This window comes from Labrus bergylta, chromosome 12 (assembly GCF_963930695.1).
Source record: "Labrus bergylta chromosome 12, fLabBer1.1, whole genome shotgun sequence".
Taxonomy (NCBI): domain Eukaryota; kingdom Metazoa; phylum Chordata; class Actinopteri; order Labriformes; family Labridae; genus Labrus; species Labrus bergylta.
In genome coordinates, this window is record NC_089206.1 from 11,512,619 (window position 1) to 11,540,093 (window position 27,475).

At 41.8% G+C, this 27,475-nt stretch overlaps 2 protein-coding genes across 6 annotated transcripts in view; one reads left to right on the forward strand and one right to left on the reverse strand.

Annotated features, from left to right (window-relative positions):
- The window catches only part of zbtb46 (zinc finger and BTB domain containing 46), a 60,946-nt gene extending 46,445 nt beyond the window's left edge, over positions 1–14,501 (forward strand). For 2 of the 4 annotated variants that reach the window (XM_020629470.3, XM_020629469.3), the window contains exons 5-7: positions 2,764–3,092; positions 4,865–4,907; positions 5,018–8,188. In XM_020629470.3, the coding sequence (XP_020485126.2) occupies positions 2,764–3,092; positions 4,865–4,907; positions 5,018–5,802 (1,157 nt within the window). In that variant the 3' untranslated portion in view covers positions 5,803–8,188. Of the gene's footprint in view, positions 1–2,763; positions 3,093–4,864; positions 4,908–5,017; positions 8,189–9,133; positions 9,310–10,160 lie in introns of those variants that run through there. The other 2 variants (XM_065961318.1, XM_020629471.3) reach the window with 2 other exon arrangements.
- Positions 14,502–14,750: 249 nt separating this feature from the next.
- Positions 14,751–27,475, reverse strand: part of slc2a4rg (SLC2A4 regulator) — a 37,882-nt gene continuing 25,157 nt past the window's right edge. The window contains exons 5-9 of one of the 2 annotated variants that reach the window (XM_065961320.1): positions 25,635–25,735; positions 23,822–24,095; positions 22,758–22,898; positions 21,500–21,627; positions 14,751–20,414 (exon numbers count right to left, since the gene is read on the reverse strand). In XM_065961320.1, the coding sequence (XP_065817392.1) occupies positions 20,303–20,414; positions 21,500–21,627; positions 22,758–22,898; positions 23,822–24,095; positions 25,635–25,735 (756 nt within the window). In that variant the 3' untranslated portion in view covers positions 14,751–20,302. The remainder of the gene's footprint in view (positions 20,415–21,499; positions 21,628–22,757; positions 22,899–23,821; positions 24,096–25,634; positions 25,736–27,475) is intronic. The other variant, XM_020629526.3, reaches the window with a different exon arrangement.

The following is a 27,475-nucleotide window of genomic DNA, read 5'->3' on the forward strand; positions in this document are numbered from 1 at the left end:
GTTAATCATTTGCTCCCTGCATTGGAAATAAAAACATGTTAAAGAGTCTTAAAGCTGTATTTCATTTGTCACCAAAGAACCCTCGGGGAGGTTTTTGGTTAGCCGAACCCTATTTTGAATTCCCAACACAATAGCTGTTGGGGAAATGGGCTTGTCGAGGTGGCCAACAACCTCCCCTCCCTCCCTCCCCGAGTCTGTCCCTGTGTCTAAATGAGGACGGAAAATAAACAAACACTGTACCTCAGATTACTGGGCGGAGGAGAAGTCTGCCTGCTTTGACAGATCGCTGCTCCCAGCCTCCCTCCTTCCATTCAACCTCATTTCCCCCTCCTCCTGTTCTCCTCCCTGTTTCTCCTTCACCCCTGCTTAACATCCTTCCTGTCCTTTTCTCCCTCCTATACTCCCCCTCCCTCCCTCCCTCCTTCCTTTCCTCCCATCTATTTCTCCTTCACCCCTCCTTAACACCCAGTCCTCACTTTCTCCCTCCCCTCTCCGGCCGGCCCCTGCAGTTCCTCCGTATTTGTCTCACTCCTGCATCTTTCCCCCACTTTTACTTCAGCCGTGGAGCATCAAAGTATGTCAGTTTGAAATCCTGGGAAAGTATTGATCTTTGCAGAGAGGAGGTAGAGCAAGGTCACTTGGTCTGATTCGAGTGAGACCCGTGAATATGAGCAAAAGGCCCTGACTTAGATTCTGTCTCCCCCTCTCCCCCTTCCTCTTACTCTCATTCTCTCTTCTGACTCCTCAATAAAACATGTTCCTACTAATTCAAACACCCAAAAACACTGAATCAATGTTGAGTTTCAACACTAAAAACGAATCTGTTAAATGTAGCATTTTAAAAGATCTGACCACCAACCCTCCTTGAGATTTAAATGCACGTCTCCTGTCTTTGCAGTCTTTTGCATGGGTCACGGACTATTTCCTCCCACCAGTCAGAATGCTAAAATCCTTTGTAACCCGTCTGTTTGTCAATCAGCTGTCTGAATCCAATTAAGATCATTAGGATTTTGCCCCCGTCATACCTTTTTTTTGTGTGTTAAACAGTCAGTGCCAGACATTGGATTTTGCTGGACTATCCCTGTGCTCCTGTCCACAGTGCCACTGTGTACCGGCTAAAGAGAACATCCAATTAACCAAAGGGATCATAGTGACATTATCAAACTTTTCTCTCTTACACTTCACAACCACTTTTGAAAATTGACTCACACTGTACAGTAGCTCCCAGTGGCTGTAGCTGCTCCCATGGAGATTTTATAATTTTCTTATAAATGATTTGAATGCTATGTTTGATCTCCATAAGGAAGGGCACTAAGGGTGGGATTTTCCATTGAAGGTAAACTACTAATATGGCAATGATCTACAGTAGGGCTGCGCATTTAATTGCAATTTAACCGATTCATATTGCACGTCATTTCATTATCACAAATAATGTTACTGCGCATTGCATATTTTTCTCATATCATGCAGACCTATTATACAGTCATCCTTGTCCGGTCTTTAAGTAATTCAGTTACTCTGCATTCTCAGATTTTTCCTCGTTGCGTACTTTTTTTTATTCTCTTGTCACTGCGCAGTGAGTCAACCTGCTGTTATTTGTATTCTTTACAGCATGCCAGACACGACTGCAATATTAAACTCAGTGAGACAAGATTGCAAAATGTACAGTCGTATGTTCAAATTCTGCAAGAGCTTTGAACCAGGACTGCTGAATTTATCTTGCATATTTATTCCGTGGTATTCTAGTCCTTTCCTTAGAAGCATACACCATTTGTTAATGAGCCGCTACCTCTCACCTGTAGCTCATCCCTCTCTATTTTTTCTCCTTAATGTTCTTCCTCCCTCACGTCTCTTCAGGGGGGTGGGAAAGAACAGGAGATAGGGAGTTGGACATTTGTGTGTGTTTTCAGTAAGTGGGAGTGGGGAGTGTCGGGCGCGGTAGTTTAACATTCCAGGAATCCGTCCATGGTCGAGTCTCATGGTTGTGTGATTCTGTCCGTTGTGCAGAGGAGGGCGATGAATGGCTAACCCACTGCATAACTCTGGAGACATTCCCCAAAACACTGCCCACACATGCACATACTCATACGCACACACATTATCCAGAATAACCTGCACTGTATGCTTTGATTCATTAAAAGAGAAACGGATGCACTCTTGGTAGCTGCTAATGGTGATATTAATGTAGCAGAAAAAGCTCTGAGTGAATAGTTATGGAGTGCTAAAGGGTCTGCAAGAAATTTAAAATTCCTCATCCAGCGGGCCTTAACTTGTTGCTGGTAAACATCTTGCACGGTCCATGTAGCCGTCCTTTTACCCTGCGCGTACAAAAAGTCTTCACTTGAGCTGCAAGATGGCTTCTTTCCAAAACAGTCTCCCTCTATGCTACACAGGATCCTCAAGCCCTCTTCCTTATATGCATTTCTCTCACTCACACAGCAACATGCACACACTCACACAAAACACACATGCTGCCATCCTCTGCGCACGCATGTGGGTGGAAGGAGATGGAGAGCAGAGGAGCAAAAGAAAAAGAGAGAGAAAGAGAGAAGAGAAGCCCTAACCCTTTCCCCTCGGCTGGTGGAAAGTGAAACTTCAGAGTTTTTCTTCCTCCCCCTCTCCGTAGTGTTTGATAGCGTAGCACTGGCAGCCTCTGTGTGCCCCCCTGCCCACTCTCTCCCGCTGTGTTCTGGTGGCCAGCTGCTAGCAGACTTGCAGTTGTACGTGAGTGGGTGGGTGAGACTCGTTTCCTGTGCTCCTCAGGGCTTCGCTCCAACAACTGCAGCACACTCCGGCCAGGGGCCACGGGGGCCACTATTCATAACAAACAGGGGGCTGGCTCCTCTCCTCCTCCTCTTCCTCTTCTTCCTCCTCATCTTCCACCATCACCACCACCACCACTACTGCCATCATCTTCATCTTCAACATCAGCATACTGCCCGCCCACTCCACCCACGCCACTGCACCCCTCTGAGCCTCGGCCCCTGGAGGCCCCCGGTCTGCGGGCTGGGGCGACCCCGCTGCGTTCAGAAGAATTGGACATGGAAGTGGAAGAGGACCCCGAGGGCTCGGAGCCCTCCACCTCGCCTGAGGTAAGCGCACACAGAACCTGGCTCTTCTCCAGGGTGCAGGCTGTTCTCTGGTTATTGCTCCACCAGTCAGATAAAAGTTTGTGAGTGGAGTTAGCATCCAGGGGCAGCTTCACCCTATTTCTGCACCCACACACACACACACACACACACACACACACACACACACCAAGAGGGGGGGTTGAGCTGACTGAGAAAAGGAAGTTACTGACAACATAGTGGGACTATGGGTCTACATCAGCAGGGACATCTCCAGGATGTGACCTTTGTCGGGGTAAGCCCCAAAAATTTGTTGGCCGCTATAAGATTGGCCATTAGTCAAATCAGAGGCAGGAAGTAAGTTTTTGTTTCTACTTTTTGTAACAAAATCTTTTTTAACCTGTAAAGAATTTAGCATGCAAGGTTTATGTTGGCACTGTATTTTGTTTTGTTATTAAATAAAAACCTCTACACAGGATTTTACAAACTATATGATACCTTTATGGTGTCATAAAGTTAATGCAGATGTAATGAATAGAGACTGATATGGTTAATAAATGATATTAGGACATGTGTATGCTCAGCTCTGTCAAACAATTAAGACACTTGCCCCAGCTCATGAAGAACAGTGAAGGTCTAAGAGGTTATTTTCACCATTTAAGAAAAATAATTTCTCAACCCCTGTCTGTATCTCACTCTCTGTGTGGAATCTAACATATTTTCTTCCAGAAGAAACGCTGTTGTGTGTCTTTCTTTTCTCTGTGTTTTGTTTGCTTTCTCTTTCTTTCAGATTTTCCAATTCTTCGCGCTTGTCTCCTTTTTTTTTTTTCTTCTTCCATGTAATCTTCTTTAATATTGCTAGACCCGCTCTCACCGTCAGAGCCAAGAGTCTTTGCTCAGCATTAGCGTTGATGTAGTTCATAGTGGTTACATTAGAGATGACACATCCAGTCACAATGGCGGCGTGTGCTCAGAGATGGCAGATAACGGGCAAGGTGGTGAGATGAGACTGAGTAGAATCAATACAAGTAGACAATGAGAGGTTTGCTCTCGCAGCCCAGGAAATTGTTTGTTCTGTTGTGTGTCTGTGTTCATGTGTGTGTGTGTGTGTGTGTGTGTGTGTGTGAGAGAGAAAGAGAGAGAGTGTGTGGGCGTGTGTGTGAGCATGGCAGGATGAGCATGAATTTGTGCCAGTCTGTGTGTACGTGTGTGTTTGTGAGTGTTTGTTTGTGTGTGCGCGTGTGAGCATTTAGGAGCAGCATTTGATTTCAGCAGACCTGCCTCCCAACAAGCCTTCCTATCTCTGCGGACAAGCCATCTGTTTGCCCAGTGCATGGTGTTCTGTTCTTAGAGAGGAGGTGGAGGAGGAGGAGGAGGAGGAGGAGGAGGAGGTGGTGGTGGTGGTGGAGTGTAGGGACGGAAGGATATGGGTGAGGGTGAAGGAATGGCAGGGACATGGAGTAGATGGGATGTAGGTGCGAGAAACGGGAGGGGACAGGTGTTTGGTGCACCTTTCTGATGGAGTCTATGGTTTTCATTCAATCGTTTCTTTGTTTCTTAATCATTAAAAAAAATGTCTGTGTCTATAAATCATTCTGATCTGTGCTTTTTCTGTTTTTCTCCTTCTTTTTTTTTCATGATTCCATGTGTTTGTTTTTTTTTCTGTTTTCCCCACACGTGTTAATAAAGGTTGTCTTTATAGCTTGTGTCACCTGCCTGCCACCTGCATGCCCAGACAATTTCATACAGTTTGTGTAAATGTGCGCGTGTGTGACATAATGTTTTGTTGCTTACAGGAAGGTGTGAAAGACAAGGAAAACATGAAAGAAAACAGCACAGGTATGGCTTAAACGGTTTGGATTTATGAGTATGTCATGTCTATATAAGTTAAGAGATTTTTTTTTTATGCACTTGTTGAGTCTTCATTTCTTTCCTTTTCGCTCTCTCAGCCTCGGAGGGTGACCAGTATCCTATCGAGAATGGTCAGATGGGCGAGGAGAGCTGCACTGGGGGCTCCACAGTTCCTGAGTCAGTGTTGATGGCTGGCAGAAGGTCTAAAGGGCTGATGGTGCTGGGCGAAGAGAAAAGAATCCTGCCAGAGTCCAGTGCCTGGCCCTCTCAGGGGTTCCCTTGCTCCCTGTGCAAACGGCTGTTCAGCAGCCTGCAGCATCTCAGGGAACATGAGTATCGCCACACCATGTCCCTCATGGCCTTGTCTCTAGACTGGCAGAGCATGCAGGGTCCGCACCACCAACCCACCCAGTCCCTCCACCAGCCACAATCCCAGCCCCTTCACCTGCACCAGTCTCTCTACCGCCCATCAGCTACCGAGCCCGTGCCCGCCCGCTACCTCTGCTCACAGTGTCCGGCCAGCTTCACACTCAAATCCAACGCGGACCGGCATGAGAAGACGATCCACTTCAAGAAGAAACTGATGCAGTGTGTGTACTGTATGAAGCACTTCAGAGACCGCACAGACCTGCACAGGCACCTGTCCTCTGTGCACTCCAAAGAGAGAGGACACACCTGCCCGGCATGTGCCAAGGCTTTTAGCACCCAGAAGAACCTGGCCACACATGTTAAAGTGTGCTGCCAGATGGGGTCAGGGTCAGGAGGCATGCTGGGAGGGAGCGGCGGGATGGAAATGTATCAGGGTGGGGGGGTTATTGATTCACTGTGGAGGCTTTCTCAAGAGATGAAAGTTGATAATCTCAGTATTAATGTGGAAAATTGAGACTTGATTCAGAGTCTGCAGGCTTGTGTGCACACTTGAAAACCAAGTGGCAACCTCCAGTATTGAAAAAAGAAGCCGATGCGGAAGCGCAAATTCCCGCTGTTCATCAAGTGTCCGCCTAGGCTGAGGTCACATACATACCCATTAAAAAAAAAAGCCCATTTTTACAGCAGTAATTAACATGTTTACAGCCTGTTTCCTAATACGAAACAGGTCTGATTAACTCATGTCTTGTTCGGCACACATTGTACGAAGGGTGAATTTTTTGATAACTCATCCGTTTTGATTTTATGACGGATAAGCTGATAGCTGACCTGATTGACAGGTGGGCGCCATATAACGGTTTGTCAAGAGGCTTTAAACTGTCCTCAGCTCCGTGTCTTAGTTAGCTCGAGACAGTATTTTCAGCATGGCGACCGCCATCGATGAGCTTCCAAAGCCCCCTGAAGTAACAAATGACTGACGTCACTCAGGCAACACCCATTAATATTCACAGTCTATGATTAAAACCCATCCACTAGCAGCGTATCCTCATGTGTTATACGCTTGCTCATGCCAAAAAAATGCGCTGTGGTGTTATTGCACTGAAAAAGAAAGAAATGCTCTTAAAATTAAGTGACTCTTGGCATAATTATAAATATTTATAGAGTCTTTTTGTCAAACCCGTTGTCAAATTTGACTTCATATTATTTTCTAACAGGTGATTTAACACCGATTGACAGCTAAATGTCAACAATGCACAACTGCTATGCAAAGCTGCTCTTTTTGAAGAACTTGAATTGTATGTAGGTCTGTTTTTAAGATAATCTGTAATCGTGTGTATAGTTTGAGTGTGCACTGTTTTACCACTAACAGGTGAAATGACTTAATGTTTCGGTGCTGGCTGAGTGGTGAGACAAAGAGGACATCTTTCTGCCTCCCAGACCTAAACCACTCATCATGTTCTCTGTCGCCACTCACCAGCCTGACTAAACTCTCCTCTCCTTTTTTAGGCAGAGAGATCTTTATCTTTGTGTGCAGCCCTGTATTACCACATGCACAAAGACTCTTAGAAACAATTCCTATCTGCCAGGCTTTACACACACACAACCACACCCCCTGCAGGATGTCGGTAGAACTGCAGGATGAGAGGAGAGTAAAGACCAAAATCTGAATATTTCTACTGCAAGTTTTAGTGCAAAAAAAAGAGAAGAAAAATATTACTGACTTTTCTTTAAATTGTTCCTCAAATGAAATAAAAGGGCAGTTCTTTGACCTTCACTCAAGCATAGAAAGCGTGTCCTCAGTATTTTTTTTTACCTTTGGTCAGTTCTGTCAGATCAGTGCAGATGGAGGGGATGCACCGAACAAAACAAAGCCTGCAAAAACAATACAGCAGTAGCAGCTCAGATGGGGGTTGGGTGGTGTCATTTTCTCTCTCCCTCTTTCTGTGACCATCTCCTCCGTCCCAGATATGTAAGTCTTGGAGTGGCTGGAGCTGGACAGTAATTGGTCCTTCATGGCTCCTGCCCTTCTTAACCCCTGACCTTTCCTCAGTCTGGGCTGGGGGGGGGGGTGTTTTAAACTAGACGAGCTTAGTGATGTCACTGCTGCAAGCAGATAATAATATGGATGTAAACGGGGGATCAAGTGGGAGAATGCAGGAGAGGAATAAGGGTAATGGTGGAGACAGAATTACATGGAGGGTGTGTTAGAGCTGGAATTTTATTGAATCAGAGTAACACTGGCCTCAAAATCATAACTAACGTAAATTCACACCAATTTCTGCCTAAAGAATTACCTTTTGAGTTTACAGCAGGTCTTTACCCTGCAGCTATAAAACCCAAGATATGTGCTTGATAAAGCTCAGCTATTAATGTTTATCGTGTATACCCATACTGTGAAACATCCACATGTGTTTCTCTCTATTATGCCACACTTAATCTAATATATGGAACTCAAATTTCTAGGTGCTCCTTAAAAGCAGAACTGGTGTCTTTTGGGAACATTTCCCCTCGCTGTCGTGTAAATACCCAGGGAACTCCCAAATGCCAAATCCTTTTCTGATATAGATTCCCATGTCTCAGGTAGCAGTCTGAGTCCTGCCCAGCAGCTGAAAACAGAGACTGGCAGGCTCAGAGAAGTCAGGAACTCATACGTAAGGAACTCTGCAGCGTCAACCATGGAGAGGGGTTGAACGTACCCCTCTGTGTGGCTTTTTGAGGGTATTTTTGAGTTTTAATACGTGTTGTTATAAATACTAAACAATGTGTCAGCCTAGATTATACTTTTTCTCATTGAAAAAAGCATGTACTTTACACAGATACGTATGCGCTTTTACTCAACAGAATGATATTCTGCTTGTAGTTTTTATGCTGGAATTAAAATGTGATTGACATTACGAACATTTCTCTGTCGTGTCTGTGGTTATTTATAGACACCCATCTTCACCAAATCACATGTTTGTTTTTTTTTTGCACATGACAGATATGAATAAGATGTTAAAGTCTGTTTTGCATTATACACGTACTTGCATGTTTTTGTGAGTGTGTATTCAGATCAAAAGCCGATGTGCAGATTGAGGTAATTATCTCGTATCACTTACAGATTTGAACCCTTAAATGTGTTTTGGACCCTTTTCTCCATGAACACTAGATGTGTGTTTGTACCGTAGTGTGTGCTGTTTTTGTGTCCTTACAAATCCATCCCTGATCTCTCATGGTCTTATACTGTATGCCCTTACTGTTTAGATTCACACACACACACACACACACACACACAGACACAAACATCACGCAAACACACAATCTGTTTACTTGGATGCCCTTCACCTGGCTTAACGACCATTTAAGTCCAGACCTTGAGATAATTGGCTTAAGGGACCTCTACACAAGATTGGGACATGGTATTTAAATTATTTGTTTATGGGTTGTTGTTTTTTTTGTACTGAAGCCTACCTTTGTGTGTGTGATTTTATTTCCCGGCCCTCAGTCTCCTTGTTGTCTGTGTTTGTCTCTCTGTCTGTGTTTTTGCGGTTCATAGCAGAGACCTTCAAGAGTAAACCGAGGCAGACTGACTGTTGTGTTGTGTTTATAGTATCTCTTTGCCTTTATTGCTTTAGTATGTAGGAAGAGCTGTTGCCAGGGCAACTGGCGCTTTGACTGGGATTGGGGTGGCCATGGGAATTGATGGTACATTTCTAGACCATGCTGCTAATTAAATGTAATAACTGAAAAGGTTTACTTAAACAAGACTCATTCAACACTCTTCTTTTTTCCCTTCCCTCTCTCTCTTTCTTATTTTTTCTCTCTCTCTCTCTCTCTCTCTCGCTCTCTCCTTTCTGTCTCTACAGTGAATGACTTCACGGTGATCCGGAAAAAGTTCAAGTGCCCCTACTGCAGTTTCTCTGCTATGCACCAGTGCATCCTAAAGAGGCACATGCGCTCCCACACTGGTGAGAGGCCCTACCCCTGTGAAATCTGCGGCAAGAAGTTCACCAGGAGGGAGCACATGAAGAGGCACACACTGGTAAGTGCAGCTCTTTCACCAATAGAGGGCAGTAAGTGGCTCTGTGAATCACTGAGCGTTTTAACAAGAGGACGTAGACACCACCACCACCACCACCCATTGCTTTGTCAAGCTTCTTTTATTAAAGCCTTGTAATTCTGCATTTGGCCAACCATGCTAAAAAATCTCAAAAAACACAAACATGTCACAGGATCAGTAACCAATCAGCTGAGGTGACAGCAGCACTTGACTGATCTTTCTCAGCTTTAAAGATTGATATGGAGTTGGAGTTTTATTAAAAATTCTACTTTGTACAGTTCACATTCATAGAAAAGTTATCCTCAAAGAACTAAACTGTTTTTTGAACCAGGAAGTAAACAAGTGGAGCTTTTAAATAAGGGCTTAATGAGGAATGGCTCACTCTAGAAGCCAGCCTCAAGTGGCCACTTAAGGAACTGCAGTTTTGGCACTTATATAGTTTTTTTTTTTTTTTTAATTTAACCAGGAAAGAAACTCGTTGAGATTAAAAATCTGTGTCCTGGCCAAGACAGGCAGCAGCACAGTTCACAGAGTTTGACACAAACAAGCGAACAGCCAAGCGTATACAAAAAAAAAAGACACATTTAAAGGCGCATTTAAACAGCAAATGTTTGTCAAGATCATCCACAAACACATCAGGGAGAACATTTACAGCCAGATGTGTACCCCTCCAAGCCATTTAACATCCTCTTAAAATCATCCAACGAGAGCAGCTCTTTAAATCCCAGCTCTTTTTTTATAACTCCTTCCAGTATAAAGGGAGCAGTGTTGGCTTTATTTCTGAGCCCTGGTGTTTGCAGCTGTGTTTAATTTTGAAATAACTTCTCCAACAGGTCCACAGCAAGGACAAGAAGTACGTGTGTAAAGTGTGCAGCCGTGTCTTCATGTCAGCCGCCAGCGTGGGAATCAAACATGGCTCGAGGCGCCACGGCGTTTGCGCCGATTGCTCCGGCCGGGGCATGGCTGCGCTGCTGGACCACAACGGGGAAGTGGGAGGAGACATCTCCCCGGAGGAGGAGCTGTATCCCGGCGACCGTTTCCACGATGACCAAGCAGAGTGCGATGGTGACGGAGAGGGGGAGGAGGAGATGATGGTGGAGGGGGACGGGGAGATGATGGGTGAGGGAGAGGAGGATGGAGGAGGAGGAGGAGGAGGGGGGAAGTGGAAGGACTCAGGGATGAGCACTGAGGCACACAGAGCACTGGACAATGAGAAGGAGGAGAGTGACTCCTCGGCACAGGAGGGGGAGCAGCAGAATGGGAGTGAGAGGGACTTCACTTGGATCTCCTAGAATCAACCCCGCTCCTGTTAGCGGCTCCTTCGACCAATCTCTAAAGATCTCTTGCGATCTTTTGGGCAGAATCCTCTGCTCCTTTTACCCATTCGTCCCAGCGTGGGCAGGCCTTCCTTTGTATGGAAAGCTGGAGGGTGATGCGCGACAATGATCTCAAACACACTCATACACACACAAACACAAACACACACACACACACACGCACACAAACACACACGCACACAAACACACACACTTAGGCCATTCTCTGCCATAGTCGAAGAAGAAGTGGTGACGAGATGGTTCCAGTGTAAGGCTTTTTCCGCTTACCTCCTTTACTTCTGATGCAGTGTTTTTGTGTTTCTTTTTCTCGAGAGTTCAGGCCAGAGTCCAGTAGTTTTTTACTCTGTCACAACAGGAATCAACGAGGACGCTGCCAAGGACGCTAAGGCTGCAACTTTGTATGTTTGCCATCACAATCACCATGGAAACCAAGGATCACTGACTGACTGTGTAGGGAAATAGCCAGAAAGGGAAGTGAAGGCTGTAAAAGTCTCTCTGCAAGTAAAGGGAGAGAGAGTCTAAAATCTATTGCAATGCTACATGTGTCAGAGGAGCGGGCAGCCCCCACGGCACACTGTTGATGCAGAGTCCTACTGCCACAGACTTGCACTTTATCGACAACTGACTTGTATCAAAGCCCTGAACCCGTGGTTTACATTTTTGATCTGATCTTTGCTTACCTAAAACAACTCGGTGACCGCACCTACCTTTAAGGATATAGTCTATGTCCTCTTGACTGTTATCACGATATAGAAATCACTGAATCTTTGTGCAGATTGCTGTTTATAGAGCCTATGCCTTTCAGTGGGGTCCTTAATCTTTTCTTCGTTTACCACACAGTTTCTATAAATCCATTCCAACAAGATAAGACTAATGTACATACAGTTTTTGGGATTCTGGGGAGAGAGGTGTGTGTGAGGCCCGAGAGAGACAGAAAGAGACTTTGACAGTGTATGGACGAGTTTTTAATCTCTTTATACACAAAGTGGACTTACATTTTTGTTCCTGTTTGGAAAATTAACTCAAGCACACATTAAATCCACATGACCTACTGTACACGATTAACTCTTTCTGTCCCTCTGGGCGTCTCTGGTGCAGTTTGTCTCACAGCAGAGGTTGTGATGATTGGACCTAAGGATGATCAGCCTTTGTCAAATTTAAAAAAAAAAAAAAAAACATTTTTCTTTTTTCTGTTTCTTTTCTTCTTGGTCAGTCATGTAACTCCAGTTTCTCAGTACAGAATATGCAGACTCTTTCTATGGTTTCTCTTTCTTTGGGTGGTATATTTTCTCTGGCTTTGTAAGGTTGAAAGGAGAGGATCAAAAATTGTGCTTGAACTTCGTAGGGTGTAATATTTGTTTTGTTTTTAACAGCTATTTATTATAAAAAAAACATTTGTTTGTGGATGCCTACAGTTTTTTTGAGAAGTTATTCTCTCTCTTTCTTTCTTTCTGTGTGTATGTGTGTGTCAGTGTGTGTGTGTGTGTTCGAAGGGACAAGATGGATGTTTGTATGCGAGAATGTGTGAGTGTCCAGTGTCCAAAAAAAGAGTCTATCTTGATTTCTTATGATTTTTTTCCTTGTTTTCTGGGATGTGATTGACAATTCAAGTGAGGCAGATGACATGTCTTATTATTCTTATGAGTATCAGAACTTTGGTTATCGTTGTTGATGTTCCTATTATTAATTATTATTATTAAGTGCTGGATGCTAAGCTTTATTGTGTGCTCTTTTTTGATATTTTATATCTTGTATAAGAAAAAAAAAGCTTTTATACTTTGCCTTGTTGTGGACAGCAAGCCATGGGGCTTTTATTGACCTTTTATTGTGCCAGTTTACGCTTTTTCTGTCGTATTTGCTTTTTTTACAAAGTGGAAAAACAACTTCACTGTCAAACCTCTCTGTTAGATATTGATTGAAACATATATTCCGCACACGCTTTTTTTTTTTTTTTTTTTTGCATCACCAATGTACACTAATTGATGAATATGGAACCAAAAACAATCTCGTACCTTGTATACATGAAGTGCTTTTGTTTCACGGTCTGTGTGCAGGTGATTTTTTGGATTTCTTGCTGTGGTTAACCAGTTTTGTTGTTGAGTTGTTTTTATTTTTTGAACCTGTCACTACTTGTCAGTTATTAAAAAGTGCACATGTTATGGTGTCGTAAATATGACGGGCTATGTAAAAGAAACTGCGAGATTAAGAAGGCAGTTTCTTTAATTTTATTTTCTGAGTTTTCTACTGTCTCACGCCTTGCATGAAACACAATCAAGCAGAAAGGCAGCATGCAGATAAAACACTGGTGTGTGGAGCCTACATGCTGTATTTCTATCCGCTGGTCATTTACTGGCTTGACTCTCGATCATTTCCACAGCGGGAAAGTGAGCTCTGCAGCAGTTAACTCTGGGAAACATTTTGTTACCAGTTCTGGTTGCACACATCAGCTGCCATGGACTGCACTTCCCATCATGCCCCACACTAGGAAACTCTCAGTACAATCTGATTTCTTCATCTCGAGCAACTGTCTTTATTTTATTTGTATTATTTACTCAGTTTTGTTTGACCCATTAATCAAATAGGTGTAATTTTTAGGGTAAAAAAAAGACAGTGGGGTTGGATTTTTTATTGAATGTCAATGTTAGGTGTGGAAGGAGCCCATGATCGGTGACAAATCTCTGTCCTGTGGTGCTGTTACAGTCACTGAGAGACATGTGGATGAATGTGTGACTCCCCGACCCTGCGCTCTTCTTAAGACCTGTACTGTACGTCTTCTTCCTCATACTGGGTTGTAACTTCAGGAAAAAAAACATCCGCCATCGAACCCTCAATATGTGCCTCAATAACATTTCACCTTTGCGTGCTTGTGGGTGTGTTTGTTCCTGACTGGTGTGTTTGTGCCAATGGATAGAGATTTTACTTTTTAAAAAAAAGAAAAAGAGAGCAACTGATCAGATTAGAGGTGCAAAAAGTTTTTTGAGGATAAAACTTCAACGAGACAAATCATGATGGGCGACTCCATTCTCCTTCCCACCGTGTGTTTGATGACCTTCTGTGCCCCGATTCTGTGGTCTTAACTGCATGCCTGTGCTCATTTTGTCATACCAAAGCGATGTCATCTGCACACAACTGTCTCATTCCACATGATGCAAAACTGGAACTGGTTTTTATCTCCTGCAGATGATTATGGGTATTCTTATACGTGTACAAATTGCAATCCTCATTTAGCCTGTATAGCTTGATTCACACGTGCAAATCATGAAGCCATAGATATGGGTATATCTATATTATACTATATTTCAAAATTGGCGCTTTTTACTTTAGATTTTGTTCTTCTACTAAGAGTGATGTGTGTATACCTTCATATATATGAATTTATATTACTATTATATATTATTTATTTCTCTCAAGTTTCAGAGGACTTTGATTTGTAAAAGGTCGCACTTGAAGCTTGAGGTTTGTTTATTTTCATTGGGAATATTGTTCAATATGATACTGACTTTATATTGATGATTATCATAAACCTGTGTTTGTAACAAAATGTGTTAAATAATCAAAAGAACCCTGTCCTGTTTCTACACCTGTTTTGTTTTTGGGCAGATTTAAGTGCTCTTGTGCAGATTTTTTTTTTCTTTTTTTTTTTTTTCAGTTGATAGTACTGATCACAAAAACATTTTACAGCCAACCATGAGCCTCCTGTTTTTGATGTTTGGGTCTGCCCGGCGGCCGCGCAAGCCTCTTTCTAACTTCATGTTCAATGGAAGAATTAGCTTGACTATTATTTGCAAAAACCAATCAGTCTCAATAAATTTTGAAATTGCTGCTGTAAAGAAGTGACCAACATGTGTGCTGTGCGTTCTTTTTTTTCCTTTTTTTTTTTCTGATGCCTTTCACTACCTGCTGCTGTCCACAAGGGGGTAGAATAGACACGTCAATGAAAGTAGACACAAAGGAGGGAATCCTGTCTGTGGATCGCTCACTTCCTTCTTCGAATGATTGGCCATTACAAACATCCTGCTCTCATTTAGCCACAAAGATTTTACTTGATGAATTTATAGAAGGGAAATTAACAACCTGCTGGCCGTCTTCTTCTTCCATTCAGGTTTATTTTCTTTCCATCACAATACATCACATAGATCACATTGTCAGCATCAAACATGGTCATCCTTTTCGTGCACTAGCTATAGGCTTGACATTCACACAAATACTCCTTGAGTGCACCACTCCTCACAAAGTGCTTTCTCCGTGTGTGTGGGACTGCAGATGAAGAGCGGAGGCAGAGCCCACACACGGGAGAAAATCTTGCCCTCCAGTGAAGACCCAAGGCTGACGTCACGTTACCTTCCAACACGCCTTTCGCTGTGTGTGTGTGTGTGTTTTTTTTAAGGCTGCGATGAGCATTTTCTTTAACAATTGAAGAGGACTACAAACATCAGCCTTGAGTTATCAGATACTGAAGAGGGAAATCTAATACACAAAACCCTTCAGTGTTTATCTCCTATTACAAAAAAAAAAAAAGAACAAGGGGGGAAAAATGAGCGATGATAGACACGCAAAACAACCTCAAATTCAATCAATCAATCAATCAATCAATCAACCAATGAGAAAACAAGAAGAAAAACAAGCAAAAGTCAGTTTTCACACCAGCCAGTGTAAGGCTCAGTAAAATCACAACACAGAGGAAAAATGGTCATCAAATAGGAGATATGACAGCCTGGGCTAACATAAAGCACAGAAGAAGAAGCGGAGGATTGAGTGGAGCTGCCATTGCAATGCATTACATTACATTTGATTTGGAAGGAGATCTATTGGCTTTGCTGCGGCTGGTTTACACACTAAAGAAAACTGACATTCAAGAAAGCAGCACGAACATTTTGACATGTGGAGAAAAAATATATATATGAAGGCTTTTTTTTTTTTTAATGCACATTTCAAGGGTTAAGTTTAGCTTAATATACTGAGTAAAGGCTTAGGTGGGACAACGGTAAAGCTGGAGAGCACAAGAAGAGGAAACGGGAAAGGACAAAGTGATCAGAGAAGAATCCCTGTAATGAGAAAGGGAAACAGGAAGGACAGGTCTATTAGGAAACAAGCGGAAGCCACTAGAAAGTGTGCTGTCTGTTGGAATGTGCAGGGCAGGATAAAGAATTCCCCACAAAGTGAATGTTTCATCATGGTTATCCTGCCAAATAAGAACTAAACGTCACAACCACAAACGACAACCACACATATTCAGAAAAAACAACAACAGACTATTTGGCAGAGAGAAAGACAAACATCAAGAGTGTGAGCAAGAAGCCCGGATGTAACCGAAAGCTCATGTTAGTTCTTGTTCCATTATAGAGCATCTCATTGCACAAAGTCAAAGTAAAGCAATACTGCATGGTTGTGTTATTTGATATGACTTAGCAGTGTGGCGACAGATGTCTGTGGGTTGGATACCGAAATCATTACGCGCTACAGGTTCACTACAAACAAGCCAGAAACCAAAACAACAACAAAAAAACTATAAAAAATTGTTTCTTTTACATTCAACAGGTTTTGTTTTTCTCCCCTTTGCCTCAAAGCTACAATATACAATGAATCTTTACGTGTTATGTTCACTATAGCTTCTCAATTGACTTGTTTTTAAAGAAAGAAATATTCTGAGCAACTATAATATAAAAAAAAACTTTTCATATAACAAGAGAACAACAACAAAGTAAAACGATATATGAAAAAAAAAAAGCCGCACGGTTTTCTTTATGTTGCATATGTACAAGAAAGCCCTGAATCCTCAAATCCATCGTCACTGCGTGTCTCGTCTCTGCTGTAAATATCCACAGATTTCCCCAAACAGCCGTTCAAACTCAGCTTCATTTTCCATCTGTCATTTTTCTAGGTGAAAGTTGTTCACTTTCAGAAATTCCCCTATTAAGGTCTCTTAGCTGAGATCTGTGCGCAAGACTTCCTCTGTACCCACAGTTCCTTCTGGCCATGACGACCAATATACCAGCTGCACTCACTTAGTCAAGCTGTTGGTGATACGACTTGAGCCTTGATAGTGACAGGCCAGTTTTAGTGCAACATTAAAAAAAAAGGTGGAAAACACAGGAACCTGTAAGCAGAATGTGTTACCATCATATAACATTGGCCTCTGATCCTGCAGGTAAAAATGTAAGTGCTTAAAGTGAGGATGGAGAGACCTGATGGGCTGCAAGTGACACTCAATTAACGACCAAAAGCAGAATGAGAAGTGGTACCCAGCACTAATACAGTTACTACCTCAGCTCAGTCAAATGTAAAAAAGCAGGAACCTGTTTTTTGTGTAAGAAAAGGAAGCGCAAAGATGAGATTTATGAGTAAAAAAAGTGTGTGTCCAGATAATAATCAGTGTAAAAGCATGTGAATCGCGTGTCCACTAGCTGAGACTGGTGTTTTTCCATCACTGACACGAGGCAGGTCCTCCAAGGAAAGGCAAAGTGACTGACTACTTAAAGTACCACACTGTACTTCTCAGTACCACACCTCTGAAACAGCCAGCACCACAATGTTTATAGTAAAATCAATCTGACCGAGAGCGAGTCCTTATCTGTCAAGATCACTTGCTAACAATACAATGGGGGGGGGGGGGGGGGGCGGGGGACCCCAAAGGTACAGAACCTCCATCCCTGACACCCCCTTGATTCCAATCAGGCAGTGACGACACCCTGGGAAAGAACAGGAAACCCTCTCTCTCTAAAAGTGTGTGTATATAAAACATCCACGTATAAAAAAAAAAACATCTTTGTGCAGTGCATCGTAGTGCAATTTCATCAGGTCAGTACGACTTTTCCTTTTTATGTTCTTTTCATTGGCACTTTGTGAAGTTTCTGACCGGAAGAGGCCCGCCGAGAGACCTAGCTTATCTGGAATAAAACGATTTACAGGCAGGATCAATCTTTTTTAACAAGATCTGAGTGACAACCCCTCACCACATAAGAGCTAACATGTGTGCTTAACATTTTTCATCCATTAACTTGAAGCCACCAATTAACACTAAAAGAGTGTGTTCCCCACCTTCTTGGAGAAGTGATAACTGGGCGCCTATCAGCCGCCAGCAGACAGCATAAGTGACCCTGTGGCGACTGAGGACAGCACAGGTGTTTCTATGGCGACAGAGGTCTGAAGGCGCACTGTACGTCATTCAAGGAGTCTGCTCAAATGCTTCACAGCCGGCTTATGTAGGAGAGGAAAGGCACTGTGTGTGTCTGAGTGTTCGTGTGTGTGTGTGTGTGTATGGCGGTTAAGTTCAGGTCAGTGTCAGGAGAACTTCAGAGAGCAGAGGACAAACAGCAAAACTTACATGAAAGAGCTGGAAAAAAAAAGAGAAACGCACAGGATGAAACTTGTAAAAAAAATGTACATCTACTTTCATGCCTCACCTCTGAGAACAGAATAAAATACCCGTCTTTTTTTTTTTTTTCTTATATGTGTGGATTTTCTATGATCCAAATCAAGGATCTTAGGATAGAAGGCTCCACATGCTGTGATACAGACTGTGAAAACCTTTGGGGGGGAAAATTTGTGACTTTGGGCAACATGTCAATAAATGGGACTTGTCTATAGTTAATGTGAAGCAGGTCATCGTGTAGAAAAAAATCTGTATTCTCTAAGTAAAAGTCATTTGGATCGAAACATTAACAGAGTGAACTAAGAGCAAGAGAAGTTAAACTCTTCTGGGTTCATTGAATGCAGGAAATTAACCTAAAAAAAATAAATGTCTCTTTTCGAGGCTATTTGTAGTTTTGATTTCTAGTTTTCTATTTCTACTTGACCATGAAGGAATCAATAATAAGTTGTCCCTCCATGTCATTATGCCAATACATGTGAATGTGTATTATTAAAACTTCACCCTGCAGGTTCAAGATTTAAGACTGGTCGATACTGTATATAATTTTTTTTAAAAACTTTTTCTTTAATGTTTGTTCTCTGTGTATGCTTGTTTTTCTTTTCTCATCGTATCTTGAGAAGAAATTCAAAATAAGGGACAAAATGGACTTTAAAATTTAAAGGAGGGCTATTTTCTTTATGCCAAGGCATGAAAGGTATGTTTCTAAAAGTACAGTTTCTAACTCTCTAAAAATGGACCACCTATGTTTCATGTAAAGCTCTGTAAAGCAGGCCTGTCATTTGGTATAACAGGTCTTTACAAAATCTAAACTCCACTTTGGTTAAATATTTTTAAACTTTTGTTCATGCACGTTCGCACGACACGAGTGGATTCACTTTATTTTTTCCTCTATTTTCATGATCAATGTTGAATCCTTCATAAAAGACGAGTCTTCTGTCAAGTCAGATCTGGTCTCTATCATTATCTGTGCTCATGCTGGTTTGTGATTTGCTTGGTTTTTTTTAAGACTAAAGATTGTGTAACCTCTCCATTTTGAAATGCCTGATTTATAATCAGGTAATGATTGTTGGGTTAAAATCTCTGTTAATTAGCTTCAAAATGCCAATGACATAAATCAGAGTGAGTTCAGGTTTCAAAGGGCTGTATCAGTCATCATGGTAAACAATCTCTTGAAGCACATCAGCTGTCAAAGAGAAAAACGGAGCCTGGACTCACCTTAATACAATGACAACCACAAAGCAAGAAATACAAACTCAAATGCTGTAATTCTGCTGATTGCACAGTGCAACTGCTAGTTGCTTCAGCATGTAGCTGCTGAAAATAAAGTCTATATAAGAATTACAGATCCACTCTCTCAGACATACGCTGTGGTTACAGTGATTCTCTAAAGGAACGGTTCTCTTCAAGGTGCATATCTTTAGGGTACAAGTATAGAGAAGAAGAGAGGAAGAGATATATATCGCGTATATTTGGAAAAGTCAAGGGGAAACTTTTTGTACCACTTTTTGTGAGCGTTTTGTGCATCTTTGCAATATACATGAAGAGTAACTGGCTGTGGTGAGTTGGCTTCATGAACAGGTAGAAGATACAGTGCAGTATGTCCTCAGACATACTGTCCATATCCAGGAAGGCTGCAGAACAAAGTGATGCTAATTGTAGGATTCTTATACTGTTGGTTGTAAGTGAACAGGCTCTGAACCTTAAGGACGGGAGGTTTCAAGTCCCTTAAACAGTGACAATTAAAAACGGATATGCTACAGAGGTCTTACCAAGCAAATCTGGTGTTAACCCTTGAACTTCCAAAAAGAGTCATGATCCAGCCAATAAACAGCAGATTACATGATGATCCTATAATGAAGAGAGTATACCAAAAGCTTATCTGTAGTCTTTAAACAAAGCCTCAAGTTGAGGCTGTGAAAAATGGCAAGTGAAGAACAAAATAATCAGTATCCAAATTCTTTAGTTGTTCCAGTCTTAGAAAAAGTCTCCAAACCTGCACAAAAGTTCCTTTTTCTTGCTGATTTTCTTTTTGTGTTTTTTTTGTGTTTTTTTTTTTTTTTTTTTTACCAACCGGTTTTATTTTCTCTTTGTGTTTGAAAAAGGAAAATAGAGAAGGCAAAAAAAAACCCTCACTGGGCTGTAGGAATCAGCAGTGAGAGCTCCATTACGATGAAAACTCTCCTTGGTTTCCTGGGTGGAAGAGTCCACCTGGCTGTTGCTCCCGGTGAGGAAAAGCTCATCTTAAGGTCGCTGGAAAGGGACTGGATTAGTCGGTGAATCTCTGACAGGCTTTTTTCCAGCGACAGGCTGTGCACCACATGTCTCTCTTCTCCATGCCGTACACCTTTCGACACTTCTTTGCCTCCCCACGGGGTTTCCTTGGTAACAGCAGATGTGACAGCATAAGGACATGCACACACAGACATCCAGACGCCCACATGGGCATTAAAACACATATATGTGGAGTGGCGCTCAAAGGCAGATAAATGTGTTTATGGTCTTGTAGAGACAAGATAAGGTCAGAGGAACACGCTGAGTCTTTCCTCATAATGAATAATTATCAATGTAATGTGAAGCCATCTTAAAGGCTGGGTTGGTAATTTTCTCCAGATCCACTTTTCAAGATTTTGGCTGAAAATGTCTTTAGGTTCTGACAGAAATTAATAATTCATGTGCTCTGAAAAAGGAACGAAGAAAATCCGTCATCTGTAGCAGTTGTAAGCCTGTAAAAACTTCGACCAATGTCTGCATGAGGTGCAATTTTTATGAACCAATCATGCCTCCCTGTCTACCATGCTCGTTCTCTACCCCATGCATGCACGAGCCCACACTCAAAGCATTCAGCTGAAGTCCGCTTCTGGACCAATGGTGCTCGTGCATCTAAGTGAGGGGCGTGGCTTTTGAGGGAGCACAGAGGGAGGAGGACTTTTGCGTCACTTTCTTTGACGCAATTATAAGAACTAAATCGGTGTATGTTTTATAACAGACATTTATCTAAAGCACCATGAAGAGTCAGTTTTCTCTGCACCCTATGTCTACATGAGCCATGAAACGTTAAGTCTAGATAAATTATAGTGATAAATTATTGTCTTATTGAAGAAAGAAATGCAGTGAATCTTCAGTTCTGAAGTTAAAAAAAGTGACTTAAGTGATGAATCATTGTCAAAATAGATACTGGAGAATTTTGTGTTGGTCAATCAGTTAGTGAATAGTTTGAGTCCTAGAGGGCTAGAGTTTCATTGCAATTAAATGTCTGTAATTCATCATGAACTCCACAACAACAACAACAACAACAATCACAAAGGGAAGAGGAGAATAAAGATAATCATTCTTTATCTTAAAACAGTCCTATAATTGTGAATCAATAGGCATCATTGTAGCACACACAGGCATATTGTTTTGATTTAACCCACAATAATTGAACACTCCTGACACAGACAGACACCTGCATGCTGCAGCATACCTGGTTCCTGATGCCGCTTTAGGAGCCTGTGTTGTTACCGCATGGTTCTTGTTGACAGCGGTGTGTGTGACAGCTGCCGGCTGTCTCTTCTCACCAATGCTGACTGTCCGCACATGAGTCACAGGACCCTAAAAGGTGGGAAAACATCTTAATGGTTCGATATCATACTGACACTCAACTCTACAACATAGTCTAACAACAGCTGACATACAGGACACAACTTGAACTCTGTCTATGTCTTAATAAAGTGCAAATATTACAATATTAGCTGTTAAACTACCTTTTTACTTACCAAAATTGGCACACCAAAAACTTGGCTCAATAATTAAACACATGAATATACATAAATGTGCAGCTGATTTTCTTTTACTGTTATACACGATCAATGTTGTGTATTTGGATAAAAACATATCACAAAGCCTGTCTCAACATATTTACAGTCTATGGTCTCAACCCAAAAATAGTTACAGAAATGCTGCTTCCCGCCCTGCTAGGCCCAATGCTGAGGGATCAGTCTGAACCTTGATACACTAATTGATGAAATCATTTCTCTTCTGCCAAAACAAACAAAGCCAAAGTTCAAAATCCCTTCCCTTTAAATTCATCCGCACAAGTTTTTCAACAACAGCTAGAGCTCTTGTTTTTGTGTCCCTGCATTGGTTGGCTGCCAGTTTTATTATTGATTTGAAGATCCTTTTATTGGTTTGTAAATCTTTAAACAGTTCTGTGCCTACAGACGTTTGTTGTGCTATTAAGATCCAATATGGGCCTCTTGGATCCCTTAGGTCCTCTGACTGTCTCCTGGTCGTCCCATGAGCCCACACTGACTCTCAACAAAACGCTCCCTCCAGCCGTTGAAGCCTCTTCCTTTTTTTAAACCTGTGTTTTTGTTACAGCTTTAGTTTGGATCCTGATTCTTCACTTCAGGTTTTATTTCTTTTTTGTTGCATAAACATTACGTAACAGTAAAGAGAAACTTACATAATCACATTTTAATGTCGTCTACATTTTTAATGTTGCACCTGCCTGCACATTAGGTTTTATTTGTTTTTACCCAGACCATATATCACGAACTTTCAGCAGCATCTTTGCACACATTTTGTTAAATAAAGAAATGTTAGTGCTTGTCTATAAAAAAAGATGATTAAGCAGGGGAGTGAAAACCACAGAGAAAGAAGCTGAGAAAAAAGGGACAAGGAGAAACAGCAGGATTAAAGAGCAGATTAAGAAAAGAGGGGTGAGACAAAGCCTCACTCACCAGAGCGCCTTTGAAAATGACAGGAGGGGACTGCCACGACACACTGATGCCATTCCCAATCCCAATTCCAGGCCCGGTCCCATTACCATTGCCTAAATCAGCCAATTCAGGACCCACTGGGATACTCACTGGAGCAGTGGCCTGGAATATGGACAAGCACCCCGCAGAAGCCAGGAGAGAACGAGACAGAGAGGAGGAGGGAGAGAAAAGGAGCAGATAGAAAAGGAGAGGAGAAAAGATGAAAATAAAAATATTATGTTCTGAGTAGGGAAATCAGTTCAGTCCTTCAACACGAGAAATAGTACTTAATATCAGCTCTGGTCAAGTTAAGAAGAGTATGCTTTAAAGAGAAGGGTTTTGTATACAAAGAAAATGTCAATCAGAGACTTTGGATCAAAAGAGTTTACAGAACAACAGGGAGGGCATAAAAAAAGTACTGAATCACAGAGGAACACTGAGAAAATAAATCAAAAGTAGTTATTGCTGTTTCAACCGATATGAATACTAAAAGTCTGTTTTATTATTTAAGTTTATTATTAAACCAAATGTTAACTTGAGGTTGAAAAATACTTTTTTATTATTATTTCCAAGTGAGGCATGAATTTGTGTAGTTAGAGGAAGAAAACGGAGAAAGAGGACAAGGGAAAATGAGAGAGGAGGCATGGATATTCAAAGCTGCTACAAAGGCGTTTCAATAAAAAGCTGCAAGCAGGAATTTAAGAATGATTAAATCTGAAGACCAAAACTTGGTTGACTAAAAAAAAAATATTAAGACTTCATTCTTCATGTGACCTTGTGTTAGTACTTTGAAGAAAGTTTGGTTTTCTTTCCCTCCCTCACATAAACTCCCACACTGGTGTAGGAGTTAAGTAATGCAGCCTGACCTCCGAGCTTTTTCCCACAGTGATCTCACCAACTGCCTCTGAAAACGCAACATGATCGAAAAATCGGAAACTTTGCGGCTTGGCAACACACCAACTAATGTTCGGCTTGTTTTTGTTATTGAAGAGGCATCAGTTTTTTTGGAAATGTTCGTGTGTCTTGTGGCGAGGTGTGTGTGTTACCTGGTAGGCGTGGTCAGTGCGGATGTGGCAGAGCGTGGAGGGAGCTGACTGGCTGAGCAGTGATGGGGCATGGCTCTGTGAGCCGTTCATGTTGATGTGTTCTGAGTGAGGGAGATCGGTGAGCGGTGGAGGGAAGACGGGCGGAGGACCACACGTGGTGGGGGAGGTGGGTGTGAGGCTGGACATGCCCTCTGTCAGGCTGTCCATGTTGACCTCGATCTCTGAGTAATAGAAGTCCTCCTCTCCATCGCTGTAATCTGAGTCGCTGTTTCGCCTGCAGGAGAGGAAAACCAGTCAAGTCAAGGGAAACTTTATTATTAACATTATTACTCTTTGCCATACATGCTCTTATAATAAGTATTTACTGTCCTATTTCACCCTAGGACTTCTTCTTTTTTGTAAAAGGTACTGGTGTACTCTAAAGTGTAATTAAGGGGTGCCAGAAATGCTTTTGACACGTTTTGAAATAGATTTTGATCACTTGTCGCTCATCCCTAACCTGTTTTAACACACACTACTATAGGTGAGGTTTTGTTTAGGTAAATATTATCATACTATCAATTCTGAGAAAAATGACAATAAAATCTACCAAGTTTCTTTATACAGAAGTATGTAGACATTAAACAGCTGTTTGTCAGCTGACAAAAAGTAAAACTATACAGGGTGATGTTACTCTTACTCAGCAGCAGGGGGCAGTAAAAGCCAGCGTGTCACAGAGGTCCTCAAACAGACAAGCTGTTGATGAAATGTCAATAACTGTGAGGACACAGTTTAGAGGATGAGTCTTCACTCCAAACGGAGATTAAACATATGCACAGTGTAACATTTGAGCCAGCTCTCTCTCTCTCTCCCTCCCTCTCTTTTTCTCTCTCTCTGAATGAAGATAACTACATGTTATCATAATTATAGTATCTAGTATTACAGTATAATCTGCCTTGACTACAAATCTGCTTTGTATTACAAAGGTGTCAAGCATAATATTCAGAACTATCTAATATTAAGTGTTCATGCTGCATTGGGTAAATAATAATAATGATTTGTAAATGATTTTGTTTCACAAACACATTAGACTAATGTGACAATTTTACCTTACATTTTGTGTTGGAGGAATGGTTGAAGAAATCTAACTAGTTGAGTTTTCTTCATTGACATTATCTCTACATCCACGGATGCAAATGAGCTTAGAAGCAATAAATCACAGTTTCTGTAAGTGGGATGTAAAAGCAGACATGTAGACAGCATCCAGGCTTGTCTTACCACATTATTCAAATCAAAGTTTAACACTACTACTCTGAAGTTGGAGATGAAGATTACTTCAGAGACTCCTACGCAGTGAAAGTCTTCTTAGAGTGTAAAACAAAGTCTTCAGTTTTATAAAACAAATGCATGTCATCGGTATCAACATCTGTATTAACAGACCAAACTCATTAACAGAAAGCAACAATATGAAAACAAATAGAGACAAACTTACAACAAGCTAAACTACATCACTCTCACAATGAAGATCATCAGTGTGACTAACCCTGGCAGTATAATGATCTGTTAGTAACAGATCATCATACTGCCTTATGGCAACTTGTGTGGGTGTGTGTAGTGGTTCAGTAAAGATGTCTAGATGCGTAATGAACAACCAGGCAATAAGAAGGACATTATGGAAAAGAAAAATCTGAGAACTAAGGATGAAAACTTTTAATGTCCTGATTTCAAAATATTTCTTGAACATTTTAAAGCACATCAGTAAGAGATGAGAGGATAGCAAATAGTTGTTCATTATACCCAGAAGACAGTCCTCCTCTAATGATCAGAAACTCACCCCAGGTGGACAGTGCGGACGTGTCGCTGGATCCCTGAGGAAGTGCTGAGGACCTTTTCACAGTTCTTCCACAAGCACTTGAACATCACCTTCATGGAGTTCTGAAAAAAAAAACACATTCACCACAAAAGCAGTGTGGATTAGACAACAGCTGATTTGCTCAACCTGAATGTCCCAATAAATATAATGTGTCACAGAAATGGTAACATCAGACATATTAAATTGCAAGGTGATGGATGTATGAGGTGACTTTTGATATCTGTGTATTGAAGTCTTTTGCTACAAGGAAGAAAATAAGAGCTGTCGGCGATGATAAACCAAACATAATCTCTGAGTATTTCATGGGAAATAAAGGTTAATGTTCCCCTTTTTAAATCTCATTGGCAGCCTAAATAGAAAAGCCTTCATGGGGGATTGAGTGCCACTCTACAAGGGGCCAAACTCTACACCTCATTAGAGTGCTATTAGAGCACCAAGCCGATAAAAATAGAAACTGAATATGTGACATGTTCAGACACCGATGAGGTAAAAGAAAGAGAGGGAAACAGAAAGGATAAAGATGAAATTGCACGATGTCCTGTCAGTGCTTTCCTTTTCAATGACACATTGATGAGCGAAGTAGATATTTTATTTGAATCCCTTCCTCCTGTCTGTTCAGGCCGTGAGCTGAAGCAATAATCTTTCTAACCGGAAATAGGTTATGTAATGCTGCAGCCTGGGGGTGCCCCTAATGCTTAACGCAACATTCAATGCGTCTGTCAAAAGTGTCAACCTGCCTGACCTCCTTTTCACCTCCCATCTGAAAAAGTAGTATCTGAAATGCATATTTTCTCTGATCCTACTCAAATCTGATTTCACATTAAGCCCAAGTTAACTCTATGATATTTGTTGAAGCAAGCTGTGAGGAGATGGAGTGATAGGTGGAGTGGGTGTTCAAAGTTATCATTTATGTTTTTTCATCACAGGGGCTGGCAGCTGTCCATTGAGCAGGCAGAAACCTGCATCACCAATAATCAAAGAGACAGTTGGTGTGTACTCCCATAACCTGCCAAGTGCCAATAGTGTCTGGAGAAAGAAGGGCAAGAAAAGAGAGGGAGGGGCCAGGAGAGACCTTAAGAGGGAACCCGTGCCAAAGACATTAGTGCAGAAAATGTTTTTATCAATGGTTAACTCTACCTCTCTTTGACTATCCCTCACTTCAAAATCCACATGCTGTTAAACAGCTCCACTTATGCTGGGTTTAGGCTTGCTCCTCCCCGCCATGCTGTTGAAAACAACCCTCCGAATAAAATGATACAGCAAAGCTAGTCATTAATCCCACAAACAATCACTTAATTCCCTAAGCGTTTTTCTTACATCTTAACACTGTTACAGTTAAGACTGGTGACTGCCATGTTTTAATAATCCTCTTAACCCACTGCCTGCAGAAAAATCAAACAGCCGTCAATCCAAGGGGCAGCTACTCATAGAGGGCTTAGACCTCTGGGGTTTGAATCAGCTATACTGCAAAGTTAGCTCACATTTGAGCACTCTTCCACACAACTTGTGTGTGTGTGTGTGTGTGTCTGTGAGTGTTCCCCCAAGCGTCATCCTCCTTAATTTCCTGTCTGCTTATCTATGGTATGGCATTGGTCTCTGGCAGCATCGTCCTTAGAGTCTTTCTAGTTTTATATATTTGGCAGCTCAATAGTCTTCACTGCAGCCCCACTCAAGGGAGATTGAATAGCAAACGCCCACATATTTTAAACTCCTCTGTCCCTGCATGAAATATCGATATGCACTTGCTGTTTTGTGTCAATTCCCCGTTCCTACTCTACACCCCAGAGCGTTACTGTCCTAAT